Source organism: Crinia signifera, unplaced genomic scaffold (assembly GCF_055691185.1).
Source record: "Crinia signifera unplaced genomic scaffold, ASM5569118v1 HAP2_SCAFFOLD_172, whole genome shotgun sequence".
NCBI lineage: Eukaryota > Metazoa > Chordata > Amphibia > Anura > Myobatrachidae > Crinia > Crinia signifera.
This window is the reverse complement of record NW_028142065.1, coordinates 193,189-215,599: the sequence shown is the minus strand read 5'-3', so window position 1 is coordinate 215,599 and position 22,411 is coordinate 193,189. Positions and strand designations below refer to the sequence as shown.

Below are 22,411 nucleotides of genomic sequence, written 5' to 3'. Positions count from 1 at the left end.
GCGGACCCCCCGGCCTGCGATTTGCGGCCCCACGCGACCCCCCTCCCGCGATTCGTGGCACCACTGCGCCCCCTCCCGCTCTTCGCTGCGCCCCTCTCCCGCGATTTGCAAACCCACCGCCCCCTCCCGCAATTCACAGCACCACCCCTCCTGCAATTTGCGCCCCACCCCCCCCGCGATTCTAGCCCCCCCCGCGATTCGCGGCCCCCACGGAATTTGCGGACCCCCTCCCACGATTAATGGCACCACCCCACCACCTCCTGCGATTTGCGGACCCCCTCCCGTGATTCACGGAACCCCACAGCACCTCCGGCGCCCCCTCCCGCAATTCGCAACCCCCCATGACTCACCCCCCGTGATTCACACACCCCTCCCGCGATTCACGGCACCCCTCCTCCTGCGATTGCCCCCCCCCCTCGATTCTAGCCCCCCGGAATTTGCGGACCCCCTCCCGTGATTCACGGCACCCCTGCACCCCCTCCTGCAATTTGTGGACCCCCTCCCGCGATTCACGGAACCCCACAGCACCTCCGGCTCCCCCTCCCGCGTGACACACACACACACACCCCCACGATTCACAGCACCCCCTGCACCCCTCCCACGGTCCTCTGCACCAGCGCCACAACTTTTCATTTTTCCACGGAGCATAGCTCCACACACCCCCCCCCCCCACCCCCAACACCCGGAAGTCCCGCCACCGAGTTCTGATTGACCCACGGCCTATTCAGTCAGATATATTGGATGACCATCGATAGCTACAACAATCGATGGTTATCCAAGTTATATGTTACTACTATCGATTGCATGGTGCAAAATCGCCATCAATGCCAACCATCGATAGCATCTGCACCAATGCCCATCCCTACTCTGCAACAGCCAAAAACCTTTACTACCGCTCATGCCCACACACCTCTATCACTGCCCTGCCTCCTGTTCTCCTTCCCCGTAACTTCCGCCGCTCACCCTGTGTTGCCCACATTCCCCTATCATGCTTTACCACCCAGCCTCCTGTTCTCATGCACCCTAACTTCCACCAAGTAGGAGGAGACACTGACTCAGGGCCACCATCCTGTACTGCCACGCTAAACCCTCACCCACTGGCAGAAGCTGCACAGTGTCCCCCACCCTCCTCTTTAGTCCCCCTTATGCCCACACACCCCTATCACTACCCAGCCTCCTGTTTTTCTGTGTTGTGACCTCCGCCAGTGGGGAGTCGCTGGCTCAAAAACACCCTACTATACTATTGCACACACACACAGCCCCCCCCCCACCCACAAATGTCACTGTACCCTCCACACTATCAATGTACATCTTACTCTGTAACCGCTTTTTAATTAAACAAAATAATACACACCCCCTTCCACATCATATGCTCTCTATTTAACACATTTCACCTATAACTCAAGTTGCAATACAGGCATCTTTCATACAATTCTAACCATATTTCTCATATACAAACGTTCACAAATTAAGGGGGTGCAGCCCCCTACGCCGGTGTGAAGAGCGCCCGTAGGGCGTGATGAATCACCTAGTATATATATACTAGGCATCAGCAGGCTCGGGTGGTGGAGGTGGCAGGCGGTGAGTGAGGCGCCAGAGAGAGAAGGGGAGTGGCCCCTTTAGGGCCACATTTCTTGTTATACCCCATGTCCTCTGCCCCCTCTATGCTATGTCATATCTTGCTTCCCCGACCCACTTTGTGTAGTGGCTGGACCCGGGGGGGAAGGTGTTCATCGGGGTGGCAGGTGAATTTTGTATCACACACAGCCATACATGGTAATCATCATCATCATCATCATCAATGGCTGCCAGGCTGTGTACCGTACTAGCAGGATCTATCATCAATTTCTAGGGGTGCAATGTGTATTACAATCATATGATTTCCTTACTTTCAAATCAAGAGGGTAACTTCGGCTCCTCTCCAATCTGTCCTCAGCTCTGCAGCCAGGCTTATCTTCCTCTCCTGCGGCTCTAATTCTGCCACTCCCCTTCAACAAAATCTGCACTGGCTCCCATTCCCCTACAGAATCCTCTTCAAACACCTCACACTCACATACAGGGCCATCTCTAATTCCATTGCTCCATATATCTCTAACCTCATCTCCATTCATACTCCCTCCCGCCCTCTACGGTCGGCTGACGACTGTCGTCTCTCCTCCACCCTGATCACTGCTTCCCATGCTAGAGTACAGGACTTTGCCCGTGCTGCACCCCTTCAGTGGATCGCACTCCTTCGCTCCATTAGACTCTCCCCGACCTTGCAAAGCTTCAAACGGGCACTGAAAACTCACCTATTCATCAAAGCGTACCCTTCCACTGCATAAACCAGCTGGTTCTCCGACCCCCTGCCTGTTTACATCCTGCTATCTAACCACCACCCACTTGCTTGCACCTCTTGTAATCTGTATGTCTCCCCTTCCTACTAGATTGTAAGCTCCTCCGAGCAGGGCCCTCTTCCCTCCTGTTGTCAAAGCCCACTTCTCTTCACATGTCACTCACAGCTCTCCTATACTCCAACACTCAGTGACCATCTTCGTCTGCAAACTCATCTCCATCATTGGCCTCAAGCCTCTAGTTGTATGTTGATTGAGTCCTCACTACTTACATTTAAGCTGTAATGTGTATTGAACTGTGGCGCTCTTTATTTGTACTGTATTTTTGTTATTTATTCAATGTAATGCCAAGTTTTGTCTCCCTGTATTGTTCCTTTGTACGGCGCTGCGAAACACTTGTGGCGCCTTATAAATAAAATTATAATAATAAATATATATTTGGGGTAAAAGGTAAAAAGGTTCCATGAGCGCTGGTGTACAGGAAGCATACTGTGCTATCCCCTATATACATAGGTGTCATCTGCATTATAGGAGTCACGCACAGAAGGTGCCCTGAGCGCTGGTGTACAGGAAGCATACTGTGCTATCCCCTATATACATAGATGTCATCTGCATTATAGGAGTCACGCATAGAAGGTGCCCTGAGCGCTGGTCTACAGGAAGCATACTGTGCTATCCGCTATATACATAGGTGTCATCTGCATTATAGGAGTCACGCACAGAAGGTTCCCTGAGCGCTGGTCTACAGGAAGCATACTGTGCTATCCCCTATATACATATGTGTCATCTGCATTATAGGAGTCACGCACAGAAGGTTCCCTGAGCGCTGGTGTACAGGAAGCATACTGTGCTATCCCCTATATACATGTGTCATCTGCATTATAGGAGTCACGCACAGAAGGTTCCCTGAGCGCTGGTCTACAGGAAGCATACTGTGCTATCCCCTATATACATATGTGTCATCTGCATTATAGGAGTCACGCACAGAAGGTTCCCTGAGCGCTGGTCTACAGGAAGCATACTGTGCTATCCCCTATATACATATGTGTCATCTGCATTATAGGAGTCACGCACAGAAGGTTCCCTGAGCGCTGGTCTACAGGAAGCATACTGTGCTATCCCCTATATACATATGTGTCATCTGCATTATAGGAGTCACGCACAGAAGGTTCCCTGAGCGCTGGTCTACAGGAAGCATACTGTGCTATCCCCTATATACATAGGTGTCATCTGCATTATAGGAGTCACGCACAGAAGGTTCCCTGAGCGCTGGTGTACAGGAAGCATACTGTGCTATCCCCTATATACATATGTGTCATCTGCATTATAGGAGTCACGCACAGAAGGTTCCCTGAGCGCTGGTGTACAGGAAGCATACTGTGCTATCCCCTATATACATATGTGTCATCTGCATTATAGGAGTCACGCACAGAAGATGCCCTGAGCGCTGGTCTACAGGAAGCATACTGTGCTATCCCCTATATACATAGGTGTCATCTGCATTATAGGAGTCACGAACAGAAGGTGCCCTGAGCGCTGGTCTACAGGAAGCATACTGTGCTATCCCCTATATACATAGGTGTCATCTGCATTATAGGAGTCACGCACAGAAGGTGCCCTGACCGCTGGTCTACAGGAAGCATACTGTGCTATCCCCTATATACATAGGTGTCATCTGCATTATAGGAGTCACGCACAGAAGGTTCCCTGAGCGCTGGTGTACCGGAAGCATACTGTGCTATCCCCTATATACATAGGTGTCATCTGCATTATAGGAGTCACGCACAGAAGGTGCCCTGAGCGCTGGTCTACAGGAAGCATACTGTGCTATCCCCTATATACATGTGTCATCTGCATTATAGGAGTCACGCACAGAAGGTTCCCTGAGCGCTGGTGTACCGGAAGCATACTGTGCTATCCCCTATATACATAGGTGTCATCTGCATTATAGGAGTCACGCACAGAAGGTGCCCTGAGCGCTGGACTACAGGAAGCATACTGTGCTATCCCCTATATACATGTGTCATCTGCATTATAGGAGTCACGCACAGAAGGTGCTGCAGAACTACATGTCCCAGCATGCCCTGAGGTTTTTTGGCATGCTCTTATAGGAAAGTAGTTTCACAACATGTGGAGGGCCACAGGTTGAAGACCCATGGACAGTAGAGCATGAAATACTGCCTGTCGGCTGAAATAAATGTAAAAAAAAAAAATTAATAAAAGCCATCAAGATACCCAATAGACTTATTTTAAGATTCTTATTTTAAATATTATATTGTGAGACCATAGGCGTGCGCACAGGGGGTGCCGGGGGTGCACAGGCACCTCCTAATTACGGGCACCCCCCCGCACGATTACAGCCAGGCAGAGCCAGCTCTGCTTGCCTGAGTTGAGATCAGGAGCAGAGCGCATAGGTAGTCACCCTTCCTCCCACGATCCTAGCCGAGGCAGCATTCATCTGGCACTGCAGTCGGGGCTTCCCTGAGGCTGGGCCCGCCCCCACACTCAGCTCCGTGTTACACAGACCAGCAGCTCTTCCTGCCTCTCCGCCTCCCTCCCTCACCACATGGCTGGTTCCCTGCAAGTCCCTGACATGAGCCCTCAGCCAGGTGAGTGCTGTGTGCACTGAGGAAATGGGGGCTGGTGTATCATGTGTGTGTACTGCGTGTAATATGGGGCAGCTATGTATAATTGAATATGTTGTGTGCAATGTGCTGCATGTATTAGCTGTGTGTAATGTATTATGGTGTAATATGGGGGAGGGGGTGCTGTGTATATGTAAATATGTGTAATATGGGGGGGAATCTGCATGTAATATACTATAGTGTTTTGCACAATGTGCTGTGTGTACTGTGCAGGGTGTAATATGGGGGAGGGGGTGCTGTATATATGGTAATATGGGGGGGGGAATCTGCATGTACTATAGTGTTTTTTATAGTGTTTTGTGCAATGTGCTGTGTGTACTGTACAGGGTGTAATATGGGGGAGGGGGTGCTGTGTATATGGTAATATGGGGGGGGGAATCTGCATGTAAAATACTATAGTGTTTTGTATAGTGTTTTGTGCAATGTGCTGTGTGTACTATACAGGGTGTAATATGGGGGAGGGGGTGCTGTGTATATGTAAATATGTGTAATATGGGGGAATCTGCATGTAATATACTATAGTGTTTTGTGCAATGTGCTGTGTGTACTGTGCAGGGTGTAATATGGGGGAGGGGGTGCTGTGTATATGGTAATATGGGGGAATCTGCATGTAATATACTATAGTGTTTTGTGCAATGTGCTGTGTGTACTGTGCAGGGTGTAATATGGGGGAGGGGGTGCTGTGTATATGGTAATATGGGGGAATCTGCATGTAATATACTATAGTGTTTTGTGCAATATGCTTTATGTACTGTACAGGGTGTAATATGGGGGAGGGGGTGCAGCAATTACAGTGAAGAGAGTGTGTTGACTTATCAATGTGTGTGTGTGTGATCTATAGATAGATATCACACACACACATACATACTGTACCTGTATGTTTATATGTAAGGGCTGAGACACCCACTTGCATTGACTACAGGAGCTGAAGTACTAATTGGTGCATCTATAGACACAATTTCAGCTGACCAATTGAAACTTGCACCAGCCCCAGAATCTGTCTAAATATGGCCTCCTGTGTGAGCCCCATGGTGCATGGCATTTTGTGTGATGGGCATTACTATGTGTGGCGTTATGTGTAATGGACATTACAGTGTAAATTTTTGCAGTGCGTCTTCGCCGCGCACTGACTCTGTTTCCGGTATGTGTGTGGGGGTAATGATTTCAGTGTGAAGTGCTTATACATAAATAAGTCCCCTTCTATTTAGTTTGCATTAATGGCCAATAGGCAGCGATGGACACATCCAGTAGGCGGTGATGGACACGCCCCTTCAATGGTGCACCCCCAAAGAAAATGGGCTGCGCACGCCTATGTGTGAGACCTAAATACTGCTCTCTGATTGGACGGCTCTAAGGAATTGTTAGCAATAATCATAGATCACAGACAGGCGACGCAAAGGATTGTTCTCAATATTTCAAGTGGGTGTCCATTGCAACCTATTTCGACATAAAACACCCCTCCTGTCAACCTAATGAATGTCAACCTTTTTCGTGTGTTGACCAACAGTTGTCAAAATATTTACTTTCGACCTAAAAATCCACACCCAAGTGTGAGAACCAGAAACACAGAAGTGCAGAGTTCATGCAGAATGGACACTTACATATGAACCCCTTGTTTTCCTTACCCCTTATTTATCGCAGCGCTTACACGTCTAAGCAGTTTCTTGACCAAGATCCGGCGCTTAGTCACAATATTTAAAACGGCAATGCTGCTACTCGCTGTGTCTTGCTTGTAAATGCATTGCCCTTTAAACATCGGGAAAAACATGATCAGTTGTAAATTAACCCCTTATATGCATAACTGCTATCAGTCTGTTACATGCTGAGGACCAAGACCACCTCTGTACACTCCAATCTGCATTACCTGCACAATGAGCATTGTTATCACCTGAACTGCATTTCCCATGCTGCATAATAAGGACCCCACATTACCTACAGAGTAACGGGGACCCCACGTTACCTACAGAGTAACAGGTAACGGGGACCCCACGTTACCTACTGAGTAAGGTTGGGGAACGGGAGATACATATTAAAAAAAAAAAAAAAAAAAAAAACAGCAAAAAATGTCACTTTTCAGAAAGATTTTTTATTTTTGGCAGAATCCGGTTTATTAAGCAACAACAAAAACATCAGTAGGAAATGTACATAGTAATGAATAACAGTACAAAATAAGGGTTGCAGGTTCGGATCCTTCAACTTCCAAAAACTACATTACACCCCAACAGAGAGGTCCCAGAAAACCTTCTATAAACTCTTAGGGTGGGATGTACTAAACACCCATTTTACCACATTATCATATGTACCAATACCTGGCCGCCGCGGCATCGCCACCTTTGAGTGGCGGAAGGCTACGGGCTTCTATCGCTGCCAGCCTCAGACTCCTACCCCCCTCCTCATCCTCCATGAACTCCTCCTCCCCCTAGCATATGTCACAGCTGGATGTCCTTTGGGCTGCAGGGAGGACGAAGAGGCACCGGGATGCGACGGAGACCCCACACACCACAGGTATCGCGGGGGGCCTCAGTCACAGCACTGTGATGCTAGCCGCATATGTTAATACATATGCGCTAGCATCGTGGCGGCAATGTATTTTAATACATCCCGCCCTTAAGTGATAATTCTTAATAATCTGCCCATAGGGACACCGCAGAATAATACCACTGTCCCTTGATGAATAACTAGGCAGAGCCTTAACAAGGGGCACATGGCAACCAACTGATACCCCCTGAACATGGCAAGAACAGACCAAACCAGGTGGAGAAAACAGAACATTAACATTTTTGTTTCAACATATCAGGAAAATGGGGGTGCCTCAGCAGACATTACTTAAACAAAGAGCACCCCATCTTGTAGGACGTTGTGCTTACCCCGATGGACAATGCCCAGAGACCAGCTCTCGGCACCAAACTCATCCCCCCCTGGGGAGAGTGCGCACATCACTCCTTGCCCCACTAGCTCCCTGTCACTCTGTAGCCGACTCCTCAGCACTCTCCCTGTTGGCGCAGTGTATCGCTGGGTGGTCGCCGTCGCAGAGCGTACATGTGTGACTGAACTTACAGTTGACCCAATTGCATGGTGCGTCATCATTATACGCCCAACATTTATTCACCCTCTTTCTCTTGCGCCCTTTCCCCGCTCCATTCTCCTCCACAGCATCAGCCCTATTATAGCTCGCCAACGTCACCCACATCCAAACATCCCTCACCCCAAAATTAATTGGCCTTTGCCCTCGGCAGCTCTCCCTGTACTTCTCATCGTATTTCCACCAGAAATTGCCGCCATAGTTTTTGTATGAGGAATAAATAAAATTCATGTACTTTAGCATGTTGACAGCCATCTCAGGGTAAGCTTCACCGTAGCAGATGCTATACACAAGCATCCCGCTCAGCCAGTTGTCTATAGTCTTGTAGCCCTCCGCAGGCCCTGACCCGCTCTCCGCCGCCTTGCGGTCCCGTATCCAGGTAGTCGACAGTGTATATACGTCAATGAATTTGCCTTTGATTATGTTTCGCTTTATGCGTTTTGATAGGTGCCCTGTCGGTGAACCCATTCCACAGAATCCTGAATTTTTCTCTTGGTTTGTTAACGGTGTCTGGCTTGGGGCAGGTTCTGAGTCACTTTCCTTCCTCCTTCGGGCCTTCAATTTTTTAACTCTCTTTTTCAAAACTCTAACCGGAGAATCATCCTCGGAACTCTCCTCCCCTGAGGCCCTTTTCTGGGCCTTCCTCGTTTTTAGTGCCTTCTTCAGGACTTTACACTCGTATTCCTCATCAGAACTATCTCCCCTTTGACCTAAGGCCCTTTTCCGTCTCCTGTGGGACTTCCACTTTCTTAACATCTTGTTTAAAGCTCTGTATGCATCATCTTCAGCAGAATCCGATGAGCGATCAGAGTCCGTGCTCTCATCCGATGAGCTATCGGAGCCGGTACTCTCCTCCGTGTAGTCACCGCCATTTTCTACATCGATACGGTTAAGCTCCCTTGCCCTGGTTCTGCCCGTCTCCCCTGAGGATGGTTGCTGTAACCCTGTGCTCTGCATGGTGCCAGTCTGGGTAGCTGTGGTTTCCATAACTGTGCCGGATATGGCACTGGCTTCGGAAGTCCTGGTTGCAGAATCTGCGCCGGTTTGAGCCACATTGGCCGATGTTGGTAACGACGTTGTAGGCCATGGTGATAATGCATGTGCCAGCTCGCCATGCCCACTGGGATTTCTGTACACTGTCTGAGGAATGTTGATGCACGGGCTGTACGGCACTATGGGTCCGCGGGGTCGCAGGTGTAGCAAGTACCCACCGTATGGGTATACATACGAGCTCTGTTGCCCATGGCTGCTGGGCCAATAGTTCATCTGCTGGCCTGGATAACCCGGTGTGATCAGGACATTGTTGGTATATTGGGTTGGAGCATGGAGGGCAGAAGGAGCAGGGGGGTTGCTATAAGGGACCAGGCTGTGCCCCTGCTCTTGGGCTGCTGTTGCCCCATGCTCAGTGGGGGTGGGGAGGCTGCATGGTGGTGGTGCAGGGTTACCTGGCGGGGGGGAGGGAGCGTGTCCCGGCTCATCCTGCCCCTGGGTCTCCCCGGTCGGCCTCTGCGTGCTCGGTTGCTCTGTAACTTCCCGTTTGATGCTTGCCGAACTTCTTCCCCGCCTGCTCGGTGCAGCTCCCCGGCGTCCTCCAGGTGGCTTGGCCGGGCTGGGACTCTCAGAGCCTCTCCTCCTGGATGTAGCGGTGCAGCCTGCGGGGCCATGCCAGAACCTCTCCGGGGTCCTCCTCTGCCTCCGGGGCCGGTCAGCGGCGCTGGGTGCTCGGGACATGCTGCAGTGAGAGTGGACCTGCACACAGCCAGAACCACGGTAGTACCCGGGCCCACCCCCTCTTCCGGCTGTCCTATATCTCCCCCAAGGGGGGGGGGGGGGGGGGTCTCACCTGTGTCCCTCCCCGAGCACGTGCCGAGCCACCCCACTATTGATACACAGGGGCTTCTCTCCCCCTCCCCCCTGCAGCACTATGCGCTGATCCATCAGTTACTGTAGAAGCAGTTGGTTAGGGGGAGATGTATCAAAACTATGAGGAAGTGGTGAAGTTGCCCAAAGCGACCAAACACCCAGCAATCATTATATTTTGTATAGCATGTGCCAGATACCTTATAGCGATGTAGTTGCTATGGGCAATATCTCCATTTGACCTCTTCGGAAGGTTTGAGACATCTCCCCCTATTGTGTTCAAAAAAGTTTGCCCAAACTTCCACCTCATAGGAGTCACCAGCCAGCGGCCGGCGCTAGGACCTGACTGTGTGTGAGTGAGTCACTGGAGCTGCGGGATTCCGATGACGTCACCGCTTTCTGTACCGGCTTTCTATTTCTCATTTGTCCGCTGTAGAAGGAAGCAACGCCCCCCTCCTGTGTGGCTTTGGTTGCCGGTGGCAACAGAACGCTGACCTGGATCCGTGCACCTGCAGCAGGTAACGTTCTGCAAACTGTCCCTGCAGTGTCTCTGCCGTGCTATAGCCGCTGCTGCTGTGTGCTGTGCAGTTATATGTGGTGGGATTACATGCAGAGCTGTGATATCGCGGTGTGTAGTGTGTGTAGCAGTGTCTGATGTGTGTACATCTCATGTGTGCTGTGTGGTTACATGCAGAGCTGTGATATCGCGGTGTGTAGTGTGTATAGCAGTGTCTGATGTGTGTACATCTCATGTGTGCTGTGTGGTTACATGCAGAGCTGTGATATCGCGGTGTGTAGTGTGTTCACGAGCACTGTGTGTAGTGTGTGTATACGAGCACTGTGTGTAGTGTGTGTATACTATCGCTGTGTGTAGTGTGTATAGCAGTGTCTGATGTGTGTACATCTCATGTGTGCTGTGTGGTTACATGCAGAGCTGTGATATCGCGGTGTGTAGTGTGTATACTATCACTGTGTGTAGTGTGTGTATACTATCGCTGTGTGTAGTGTGTATAGCAGTGTCTAAAGTGTGTACATCTCATGTGTGCTGTGTGGTTACATGCAGAGCTGTGATATCGCGGTGTGTAGTGTGTATACTATCACTGTGTGTAGTGTGTGTATACTATCGCTGTGTGTAGTGTGTGTATACTATCGTTGTGTGTATAGCAGTGTCTGATGTGTGTACATCTCATGTGTGCTGTGTGGTTACATGCAGAGCTGTGATATCTCTGTGTGTAGTGTGTATACTATCATTGTGTGTAGTGTGTATACTATATCTGTGTGTAGTGTGTGTATACTATCACTGTGTGAAGTGTATATACTATCACTGTGTGTAGTGTGTATACTATTGCTGTGTGTAGTGTGTATACTATTGCTGTGTGTAGTGTGTATACTATTGCTGTGTGTAGTGTGTATACTATCGCTGTGTGTAGTGTGTATACTATCACTGTGTGTAGTGTGTGTATACTATCACTGTGTGAAGTGTGTATACTATCACTGTGTGTAGTGTGTGTATACTATCACTGTGTGTAGTGTGTGTATACTATCACTGTGTGAAGTGTATATACTATATCTGTGTGTAGTGTGTGTATACTATCACTGTGTGAAGTGTATATACTATCGCTGTGTGTAGTGTGTATTCTATCGCTGTGTGTAGTGTGTATACTATCGCTGTGTGTAGTGTGTGTATACTATCACTGTGTATAGTGTGTGTATACTATCACTGTGTGTAGTGTGTATACTATATCTGTGTGTAGTGTGTGTATACTATCACTGTGTGAAGTATGTATACTATTGCTGTGTGTAGTGTGTATACTATCGCTGTGTGTAGTGTGTATACTATCACTGTGTGTAGTGTGTGTATACTATCACTGTGTGAAGTGTGTATACTATCACTGTGTGTAGTGTGTGTATACTATCACTGTGTGAAGTGTATATACTATATCTGTGTGTAGTGTGTGTGTGTATACTATCACTGTGTGAAGTGTATATACTATCACTGTGTGTAGTGTGTGTATACTATCACTGTGTGTAGTGTGTATACTATCGCTGTGTGTAGTGTGTATACTATCGCTGCGTGTATTGTGTGTATATTATCACTGTGTGTAGTGTGTATACTATCACTATGTGTAGTGTGTATACTATCACTGTGTGTAGTGTGTATAATATCACTGTGTGTAGTGTGTAACTGTCCCTGCAGTGTCATGCCGTGCTATAGCCGCTGCTGCTGTGTGCTGTGCAGTTATATGTGGTGGGATTACATGCAGAGCTGTGATATCGCGGTGTGTAGTATGTATAGCAGTGTCTGTTGTGTGAAGTGTATATAATATCACTGTGTGTAGTGTGTATAGCCTCACCTAATGTGTGCATATCATCCAGGTGTGTAGTCACACAGTGTATGTCGGAAGCTATAGCTGTAATATAACTGATGACGGGCCAGCAGCGGTTATATCTATCCAACCACTGTGTCAGGGTTTCAGTTTTATTAATAAAAACTTTGATCCAGACAATGATTCTATTACATGGCCCACTGATAGCAGGTACATTGTGTACATATAGTACTGTAGTGTGGGTGTATAGGGCACTGTAGCATGGGTGTATTGGGGCACTGTAGTGTGGGTGTATAGGGCACTGTAGCGTGGGTGTATAGGGGCACTGTAATGTGGGTGTATAGGGCACTGTAGTGTTGGTGTATAGAGCACTGTACCGTGGGTGTATTGGAGCACTGTAGCGTGGGCGTATAGCTGCACTGCAGCGTGGGCGTATAGCTGCATTGTACCGTGGGTGTATAGGGCACTGTAGCGTGGGTGTATAGCGGCACTGTAGCGTGGGTGTATAGCGGCACTGTAGCATGGGTGTATTGGGGCACTGTAGCGTGGGTGTATAGCGGCACTGTAGCGTGGGTGTATTGGGGCACTGTAGCGTGGGTGTATAGGGCACTGTAGCGTGGGTGTATAGCGGCACTGTAGCATGGGTGTATTGGGGCACTGTAGCGTGGGTGTATAGCGGCACTGTAGCATGGGTGTATTGGAGCACTGTACCGTGGGTGTATAGGGGCATTGTAGCGTGGGTGTATAGGGCACTGTAGCGTGGGTGTATCGGGGCACTGTAGCGTGGGTGTATAGGGGCACTGCAGCGTGGGCGTATAGCTGCATTGTACCGTGGGTGTATAGGGCACTGTAGCGTGGGTGTATAGCGGCACTGTAGCGTGGGTGTATAGCGGCACTGTAGCATGGGTGTATTGGGGCACTGTAGCGTGGGTGTATAGCGGCACTGTAGCGTGGGTGTATTGGGGCACTGTAGCGTGGGTGTATAGGGCACTGTAGCGTGGGTGTATAGCGGCACTGTAGCATGGGTGTATTGGGGCACTGTAGCGTGGGTGTATAGCGGCACTGTAGCATGGGTGTATTGGAGCACTGTACCGTGGGTGTATAGGGGCATTGTAGCGTGGGTGTATAGGGCACTGTAGCGTGGGTGTATCGGGGCACTGTAGCGTGGGTGTATAGGGGCACTGTAGCGTGGGTGTATAGGGGCACTGTAGCATGGGTGTATAGGGGCATTGTACCGTGGGTGTATAGGGGCACTGTAGCGTGGGTGTATAGGGGCACTGTAGCGTGGGTGTATAGGGGCACTGTAGCGTGGGTTTATAGGGGCACTGTAGCATGGGTGTATAGGAGCATTGTACCGTGGGTGTATAGGGCACTGTAGCGTGGGTGTATAGTGCACTGTAGCGTGGGTGTATAGGGGCATTGTAGCGTGGGTGTATAGGGGCACTGTAGCGTGGGTGTATAGGGGCACTGTAGCGTGGGTGTATAGGGGCACTGTAGCGTGGGTGTATTGGGGCACTGTAGCGTGGGTGTATTGGGGCACTGTAGCGTGGGTGTATAGGGGCACTGTAGCGTGGGTGTATAGGGGCACTGTAGCGTGGGTGTATAGGGGCACTGTAGCGTGGGTGTATAGGGGCACTGTAGCGTGGGTTTATAGGGGCACTGTAGCATGGGTGCATGGGGCACTGTAGTGTGGGCGGATAGCGGCACTGTAGCGTGGGTGTATTGGGGCTGAGGATGCTGTACAGGATAGTATACGTGATGGACATTTCAGGGAACCAGAATCCCCCTTGACCCCGAGTGTATATACATTTATATACATAATACTAACAATATAATGTTTTTCTATTTCTTGTTTTATTTCCTTTACACCTGCGTACAAATCGAGGACATGACCAAAGCTCAGCTGCCTAGGGCCTAGAACATAATACTGCACGTGCTTACATAGAGTGTGACAGAGTATGGCATGTCTCGCTGTTGGGTAGCTAAGATACCAGTGTCATTGGTGTTGCTCTGCCCTGGGGTAGCGGGACAGTCCGGTTGGGGCAGTGTCACAGTAAAATTGTCTCTCGTGCTTGGAATGTACTGCAGCCCAACGCGTCTCTTGTGCCCCCCCTTCCCCCACCTGTGGGGGCCGTCACTGGTTTGGCTGATTCCCATTATTGCAGCCTTTTCGTGATGCTGCAGGTAAGTAACACTGCTTTGTTATCCTCGCACCCCAGGTATAAAGTACTTAGAGGTGCGCAGGCCCTCTTTCCGGGACCTCATACAGGCTCAAATCGTACATAAAAACTTTATTGCATTGTAAATGTACAGATGGCAGCAATCCTGCCGTGAATGCTGGGAGTTGTAGTTTAAAAGCATGATTCAGACACAGGTTTATGGGAATGAGTAAAGCAGGGTTGTGCGTTCAGTGTGTCAGCATTGACAGTGTCAACATGCACGTTATGTTGTTAGTGTCATAAATGTTGATAGCTGTCTACATAACCAGAGTATTGCTGTATTTAATGTCGACATTGTCAAACTGTCGAAGTCCGGGTAAGGTTTGGGGATTAGTCATAGATTTACCTTACAAAACAGTTGTCGACATCTTGGTTAGCGCAGGTATGGTAATCCTGATATCTGTCCAGCTGTACTGGGGGCTGCCCGCATGTACGCTGCATGACAGGTTTTCCTGCTATCGGCCCGTTCCGCTGCAATATGGCCTCTCCCTGATCCTTGTATTGGGTCTTATCAATACCGCGGGATGCCCCGAATCCTATCTTCTGGTAACCTCAGACATTTACTCTGTACCTGACAATTTATTATACAGTGTTTATTCAATTTGCAGCTCATGTTTTCCAGATATCTCCCGACATCACCTATTCCTAGGAATGTCCGACGCAGCGAAAGATAAGGCAGCCCGCCTGCTGAAGAAGAGAGGGAGCGTGTCGTCTCTCAGTAGCCATGAGATCAAACCGCGAGGCAGCATCAGCAAACCCAGAGACTCCAAAGAGTATGTCCGGGGAGGGGGGGTGAGGACTTGGGGGGGTGCAGGCCTGCAAAGGGGGGGGGGGGGGGGAGTTATAATTTATACATAGGACATACAGGTGTGTTCTCAAACAACTAGTTATGCTACGCTATGGGGTCTATTAACAGCCTTAGCTTGAGGTTTTCCAGAGATAAAGTACCAGCCGGTCAGCTCCTAACTGTCAAGTTACAAACAGTTCGAAAAATGACAGTTAGAGGGCAATGTGCTGCTACTTTACCTCTGTTCCCTTCATCTCTCTCCAAGGCTTAGTAAATACACCTATACATAGGGATGGCCATCGACCATTGTTGATTTATAATTAGCAATGGTTTATGGCGGCTGATGTAGAATCATTTTGTCATCGATGGGGAGTAACAGATGGTTCCCCTCCATCGATGGCACAGCATAACTTGAATCATTTTTTTTTGCTTTTTTTTCCCTGAAGGTGCTGGGACTCGGAGCATAGCTCCAACCTAGACTCCCATGAAGCCCCGCCCCTAGGTTTTGATTGGCCCAAGGGCCAGTCATAGATATTGGATGACCACCGATAATTAAAAACCATCTATGGTTATCAATAACATAGTTTGCTGCCATCGATGGCTTTTGTACTATCGTCATTGATGGCGATCACAACAATCGTTTTGTTGCTTCCAGTTGTTTGATTTATGCGAATACGACTCTCACGTGGATCGGGAGAGACGTCTGGTGCAGCCAATTGACCCAAGAACTAACGCGGAGAGTCGGGCTGCTTGGCGCAGTGAATGAGGGCACACTTGTTCGTTACAAGTGACATCACTCCTCTCCAGATTTAAGTCATGCCTTGCAGAATATCGTACACAAGCCGGCACTTTTATATCTATATATCTAGCATCTGTCTCCTAGTGCCCACAAATTTCCGGCTAAAAAGTTGGCATACAATTATGCCAATCAAGGTTCTAGATCTTTCGCTTGATAAAAGCAGCACGTGTTATACCAGGCTTAAATTTATATCCATTACAGTATATACACCAAGCAGGATATAATGCAAGATACAGTACTACAGCGATGTCGGCAGTAACACGGAAAACACTTTGCTTTACCAGTATGTTTACTCTCACACTGCCAACCTGTTTTTGGTTTCTCTGATAGCTCTATGAGTACGGTATCCTACATTGACGAGCCCGGGCATCATGACGATATTCCCCGCCCAGCGGTGCAGTTGGATAACACCTACCAACTAGGTATTGTACATAATGGGGTCATTACAGAATTCAACGTAATAAAATGAATTGGTCGCATGTGGGTAAAAATATAAACTACAACATTAAACTTAACTTTCCCACATTTTCGAGTTGAGTTTAGCGTATAATCACCATTAATGGTTACTGGACTTTTGCCTAAAATTCCCTCTTGATAATGGAAACACACTCTGTTGCTTACATTTGACAGGTATGTTCTGAATCCCTGATCTTCCATCTGTATCAATGAAAACCATATTTAATCCACAATTTACATGATGCGAATGGTTTACCTATCAAATGGCAGCAACAGAGTGGTTGTTTGAGTTATCAACAGGAGATTTCAGGCAAAATTCCAATTTTATATATTACTAGTTATTCAACACTACAGTAAGGGGGGATTCAATTTGCCAAAAAGTTTTCTCGTGGCTAATTAATTCGCTCTTCCTATTTTATTATCCCCGATAAGATGACCTAATAGAAACGTTGGGATAAATCTCGAAAAACGTCCGTCTCCCGACGTTTCCTCTCCTGTAATTGAATTGAGCAGAGATGTCCGTTTCGGTAGTTATTTTACAACATATGTTATATGATTTATAACTGCAGTGTGTCAACTTTTAATAGTTTGAACTTTTTTTTCGGTACTTGTTTCCTAGCACGGCCACAACGATCATAATCGCGGTCATCGGGGGTAAAATCGGGGCCATCGCGGGCATCGCATGCGCAAAAAAATTGGGTGCGATGGGCCAGAAGCGATGCCCGCGATTTCCCCATAGAGAACAATGTTAAATGCCTTAATTTACCCGCGATGACCACGATTTCCCATAGGAAACAATGTGAAATGGCTCAATTTACCCAAATTATCATAGGAACAATGGTAAATGGGCCAAAAACACCCCTGAACATTGAAATGTCCCCCCAAAAGTAGTTTACGCCACCACGTGATCAACGAGAACCCGAAGCGTGGCGAGCGCAGCGAGCCCGCGAGGGGCGGCGGTACGCGTCCTCCGACCTTTTCATACCCCTACTATCCACTAGGGCGTGGAGTTGAGAATAGAATAGTGTGGCGAGCGCAGCGAGCCACCGCGCCCGAAGCGTGGCGAGCGCAGCGAGCCCCGCGAGGGGACGCGGATACCTGTGAAGCCCGCGAAGGGACGCGTTTACCTGTGAAGGTATCCGCGTCCCCTCGCGGGGCTCGCTGCGCTCGCCACACTTCGGGCTCGGTGGCTCGCTGCGCTCGCCACACTATTCTATTCTCAGCTCCACGCCCTAGTGGATAGTGGGGGTATGAAAAGGTCGGAGGACGCGTACCGCCGCCCTTCGCGGACTCGCTGCGCTCGCCACGCTTCGGGTTCACGTTCATCGCGGGGTGGCGTGAACTACTTTTGGGGGGACATTTCACTGGTCAGGGGGGTTTTTTGGGCTTTTTGGCCCATTTACCATTCTTCCCTATGATGATTTGGGTAAATTGACCCATTTAACATTGTTTCCTATGGGAAATCGTGGTCATCGCGGGTAAATTGAGGCATTTAACATTGTTCCCTATGGGGAAATCGCGGCCATCGCGGGTGGACCATTTAAGCATTTTTAGGCGCACACGACGCGACCGACCCGATTTTTCACTGTTTTCAATGCATTTCAATGGAAAAATCGGGGGCATCGCGTCGGTCGCGTCGCAGGCCACTAAAATTACCCCCGATGGCCAAGATTTGTGGCCGTGCTAGGAAACAAGTACCTTTTTTTTCTTTTAATATTTTATGATATGATAAGTAACAGATAATGATATTCTGATGTAGGTCCATCCCGGAGGTTCCCTGTGGCTACGGTCAATAATATTTTAAAGGACGTCCTGACAAGTTATCTTCAGGAAGAGAAGTACGAGGCGGAGTTATGCAGACAGATGACAAAGACAATCTCCGAGGTAGCCGCTGGTCTCCAATGATGCTTCTCGCATTTACCCCATAGAAATCGTTTTTAACCTTAAATATTTAGCGATCTGCTGACAGATGGTGTCTAGGGAGACTGTCAATAGGTCGACACCAGAGTCGACATGCCCTAGGTCAGGCATGGTCAAACTATGGCCCTCCAGCTGTTGTGAAACTACAAGTCCCATCATGCTTTGCCATAGTTTTGCTATTACGCAATGCTTAAAGTATGGCAAGGCATGCTTTGATGTGTAGTTTCACAACAGCTCGAGGGCCACAGTTTGGCCGAGCTTGTCCTAATTTGACATTGACAAAAAGTCGACATGCCCTAGGTCGACTGACAAAAGGTTGACATGCACTAGGTCCACACTGAGAAAAAGTTGCCGCATGAAAAAGTCAACATGAGTTTTTGAGGCTACTTTGGGTGTTACTGTCGACGCCTGAACATGTAGACTCCCAATTAGTGTAGCGTTTTGCTCTCCATGTTTGGGACACTTTACCATCTATGTGGATTCTAAGTGAGAACCGTAAAGCATAAAGAAGTCCAAGAAATGGGGAGAAAAAACCTCATATTGACCTGGGCGTGTTGACCTTTTGGTGTTGACGTGTTGATTGTCACGGTTTTAATGCTGGCATTCCAACGCTGATACAGCGGGATACGGTCACTAGGTCTACATGCATTAGGTTGACACCAATAGGTCGACATGCAGGAAGGTTGACATGGTCATTAGGTCGACACAAGCATTAGGTTGACATGGGGAAGGTCAACAGTCAAAAGGTCGACATGGGGTTTTCCACTTTTTTTTTTTGAGCCGACATGTGCCCACAGGCGGTATTTCATGCCCTACCGTCCATTAGGGCGTGGTGGGAGAATAAAATAATGTGCCGAGTGCAGCGAGCCATGCGAGGGGACGCCGTGCTACATTTCAGTGTCCATGTCCACTATGTCGACATCTGGGGGGGAAAAGGTGAAAAACCCCATGTCGACCTTTTGATTGTCGACTTAATGCTTGTGTCGACTTAACCCATGTCGACCTTCAGTCATGTCGACTTTCCTGCATGTCAACCTTTAGTCATGTCGACCTAGTGGTGTTGATCTAATGCTTGTCGACCTAGTTCATGTCTATCCAATGCAGACGACCTCTTAACATTGCAAGCAGCCTCCGCCGGTCGAGACAGAAACAAAGCTGGTGATGATTGGTGGGAGACTGTTTATTTGTTTTCGATCTCCATGCAGCCTGATTGGTTGCTGGAAGCTGGGAGTTTGCATCCACCAATCACTGGGCAGGCAATTAGCAGTGACATGAAGGCAAGAGACAGCCGCTACAGATCAGCACTGCTATATACTCTGTATATATAGGTATATACTGTACATATTCCCCCTGCTGGCAGAGTAAAGGGAGCCTCTCCCTATGTAGGTCCCACCCCAGTTTTTCATTTTACAACCAAACTGCCTGAAATATTCTCGTTTACCCGCGGTCATTGCATTTGTGTATGTTACAGGTAATTAAAGCCAGAGTCAAGGACCTGATGATCCCGAGGTATAAGATTATTGTGCTCATCTACATCGGACAGCTGAACGATCAGAGCATGCGCGTCGGCAGCCGGTGTATCTGGGACCCCGCCAATGACACCTTCTCATCCTACAGCTTCAAGAACAGCTCCCTGTTTGCTCTGGCCAATGTCTACGCGGTGTATTATGAGTAGCGTACTGTGGTCGGGGCCTGCGGCTCTCCAGTGGCTGTGGATCTCCGTCCTGGGTTCCCCTGCCTGGCATCCTTAGACTTGTAGTCCACCTTCTGAACACTGGCTCTGTGGGCAAGGATATTTATTGTGTAACGTTCTAGAGGAAGGGAAACTAATAATGTATTTGGAAGTAATCTCTGCAGATTAGCGGTGTATGGTTGCATAAAGTCACTTCCATTAGAATAATCTATCGGCGTTTGGGTCTATGGGCACTGATAAAATATAGCAACCTGCATTTACCCTCTAAACCAGTGGCTCCCAACCTCCATTCTCAAGTACCCACAACAGGTACGGATTTTCAAGTCACCCAGCCGCTGCTCCGTGTGTCACATAAAAATCACGTCATGTAAAAATCTGCAGGTGGCCTGGAAAACGTGAACTCTTGGGGGTATTTGAGGACCGAGGTTAGGAACCACTGTTATCCCGTGTGACCGCGTGGGTTACTTTTGGTTCACTCTTTCTGACAAATTCCTTCTTAGATGGACAAACCATGTGCACTGCAGGTGGGGCAGATGTTACTTGTGCAGAGAGAGTTCGATTTGGGTGGGGTTTTTCTTCAAAGTGAGATCTATATTGCAGTGTAAAAATAAAGCAGTCAGTATTTACCCTGCACAGAAACAAAATAACTCCCCCAAATCTAATTCTCTCTGCACATGTTACATCTGCCCCCCTGCAGTGCACATGGTTTTGTCCATCTAAGAATGAATTTGTCGGACAGAGTGAACCAAAATAACCCCCTGTGTGTAAGCTGTAAACAGAAACAACCAGCCAACACAACCGCATTGGAAATGACCGCGCGATGAACGTTAAATGGCGTATGCTAATTTAATTTCCAAAGTACTTTGATGTCGTACAGATAAAAAAATCATACATCAATGTAATCTGTGTGCGTGAAAAAAAGTTTCTCCAAACAATGTCTAGTAGAACCAGGGAAGCGCTGTACCCGTTACCCACGGAGCTTAGGAGTCCCGCTGGGACTTTTACCAGTGACGTCAGTGTGAATGGCATCAGATATGGTGACATATAGCAGGGAAGTGACGGTGGCAGCCCCCCTCCTATCGCCTGGAACTCCCAGTGGAGAGTACGTAGTGGGTCTTGTGCTGGGATTTCTGATTGATTTACGCCTGCTGATCATGTGTCATGGACTGGAGAGAGTTTTGTGGTTGTGGATTAGCTCACAGACAACGTATAGGTAGACGGTCAATAGTCGACATTGACAACAGGTCGACATGGAAAAGGTCTTCATTAATTTTTCAAGGTGGATGTTCATGTGGATGGTAAAGCATGGAAAGTAGGGAGGCCAATCCCGGGATCGGGATCGGTGGGATCCCAGGATTTTGGCCTAAAATAGGCGGGATTTCAATCCCGGGAATGAAGCGCTCAATCCCGGGATTCGGGGATTACTGCGGGCATGCAGAATACACTTCTTCTTTAAAAGCCGGGCAGCGCTGAGCACCTTACATGGCTCAGATGTGCTGCCCGGCTGCTAGTACTGACCCCCAAGGTGCTGCTGCTGCGGCGGCTGTGCACGGCGCAGCGCGACGTGATGTCAAGGGTCACGCTGCGCAGCCCAGCTGCCGGCATGATGCTTATTCTTCTGTCTATTGTATTTGGTCACCCAGCCACCCGGTTGCTGTGCCTGTGCCGCTCCCAGATACCCGCTCGCTGTGTCGCATGCTGTGAGGACCGGAGAAGGTCATGCTGCCTGTCACTGGTGCTGTGTAAGTGACAGTGCAGGGCAGGGGTGATGGGAAGGATTGGGGGGGGGGGGGAGGAATTAGTTGGGAACAGTGAGCATTTTTCAATCCCGAATCCCGGGATTGAAAAAATGCCCTGGGATTGGCTTCCCTAATGGAAAATCCCCAAAATATGGGAAAAAACATGAAAACTCATGTCGACTATTGCAATGTCAAGCTTTTGTCCGTGTCCACCTAAAGCATGTCAAACTTTTGTCAATGTCGTCCTTTGGTGTCGACCTATGGACTGTCTGTCAGCCATCCGGATGCCGAGTTCTGTGAGCTTTGCCTTATAAGCAAATGTATTTATAATGTTTATGGATCATCCTGACAGCAATAAAGCGATCTGTGCGGATTCAGTGCGTCTCGCTGCCTGCTTGGAAATCACACTCTGTGGGGTCAAGTTACTAAGATATTGGGATGTTGCTACGGGCAACCAGATTCTACTTATTATCTTCTAGAAGTTGCTGAATAAATAAGAAGTAGAATCTGGTTGCTCTGGACAACATCCCATCTTCAGTAGAACGTTCATC

The 22,411-nt window shown here is 48.7% G+C and overlaps 1 protein-coding gene across 2 annotated transcripts; it reads left to right on the top strand.

The window, feature by feature from the left end:
* The first annotated feature begins 4,750 nt into the window (after positions 1-4,750).
* DYNLT5 (dynein light chain Tctex-type family member 5) lies at positions 4,751-22,242 on the top strand. Of its 2 annotated transcripts, XM_083168010.1 has the most exons (6): positions 4,751-4,942; positions 10,357-10,438; positions 15,089-15,239; positions 16,383-16,474; positions 18,268-18,392; positions 19,900-22,242. In XM_083168010.1, the coding sequence occupies exons 3-6, from the start codon at positions 15,118-15,120 to the stop codon at positions 20,101-20,103; spliced, it is 543 nt and encodes a 180-aa protein (XP_083024136.1). In that variant the 5' UTR covers positions 4,751-4,942; positions 10,357-10,438; positions 15,089-15,117; the 3' UTR covers positions 20,104-22,242. The 2 variants fall into 2 exon arrangements, with proteins under 2 accessions (XP_083024136.1, XP_083024135.1); XM_083168009.1 differs by lacking the exon at positions 10,357-10,438.
* Positions 22,243-22,411: the final 169 nt, after the last annotated feature.

Bases quoted from the DNA above. Each gene is read 5' to 3' on its own strand.
- DYNLT5 (XM_083168009.1), top strand. From the start codon at position 4,900: ATGGCTGGTTCCCTGCAAGTCCCTGACATGAGCCCTCAGCCAG. The intron at 4,943-15,088 runs GTGAGTGCTGTG...CATGTTTTCCAG, and splicing joins TGACATGAGCCCTCAGCCAG to ATATCTCCCGACATCACCTA. The intron at 18,393-19,899 runs GTAGCCGCTGGT...TGTATGTTACAG, and splicing joins TGACAAAGACAATCTCCGAG to GTAATTAAAGCCAGAGTCAA.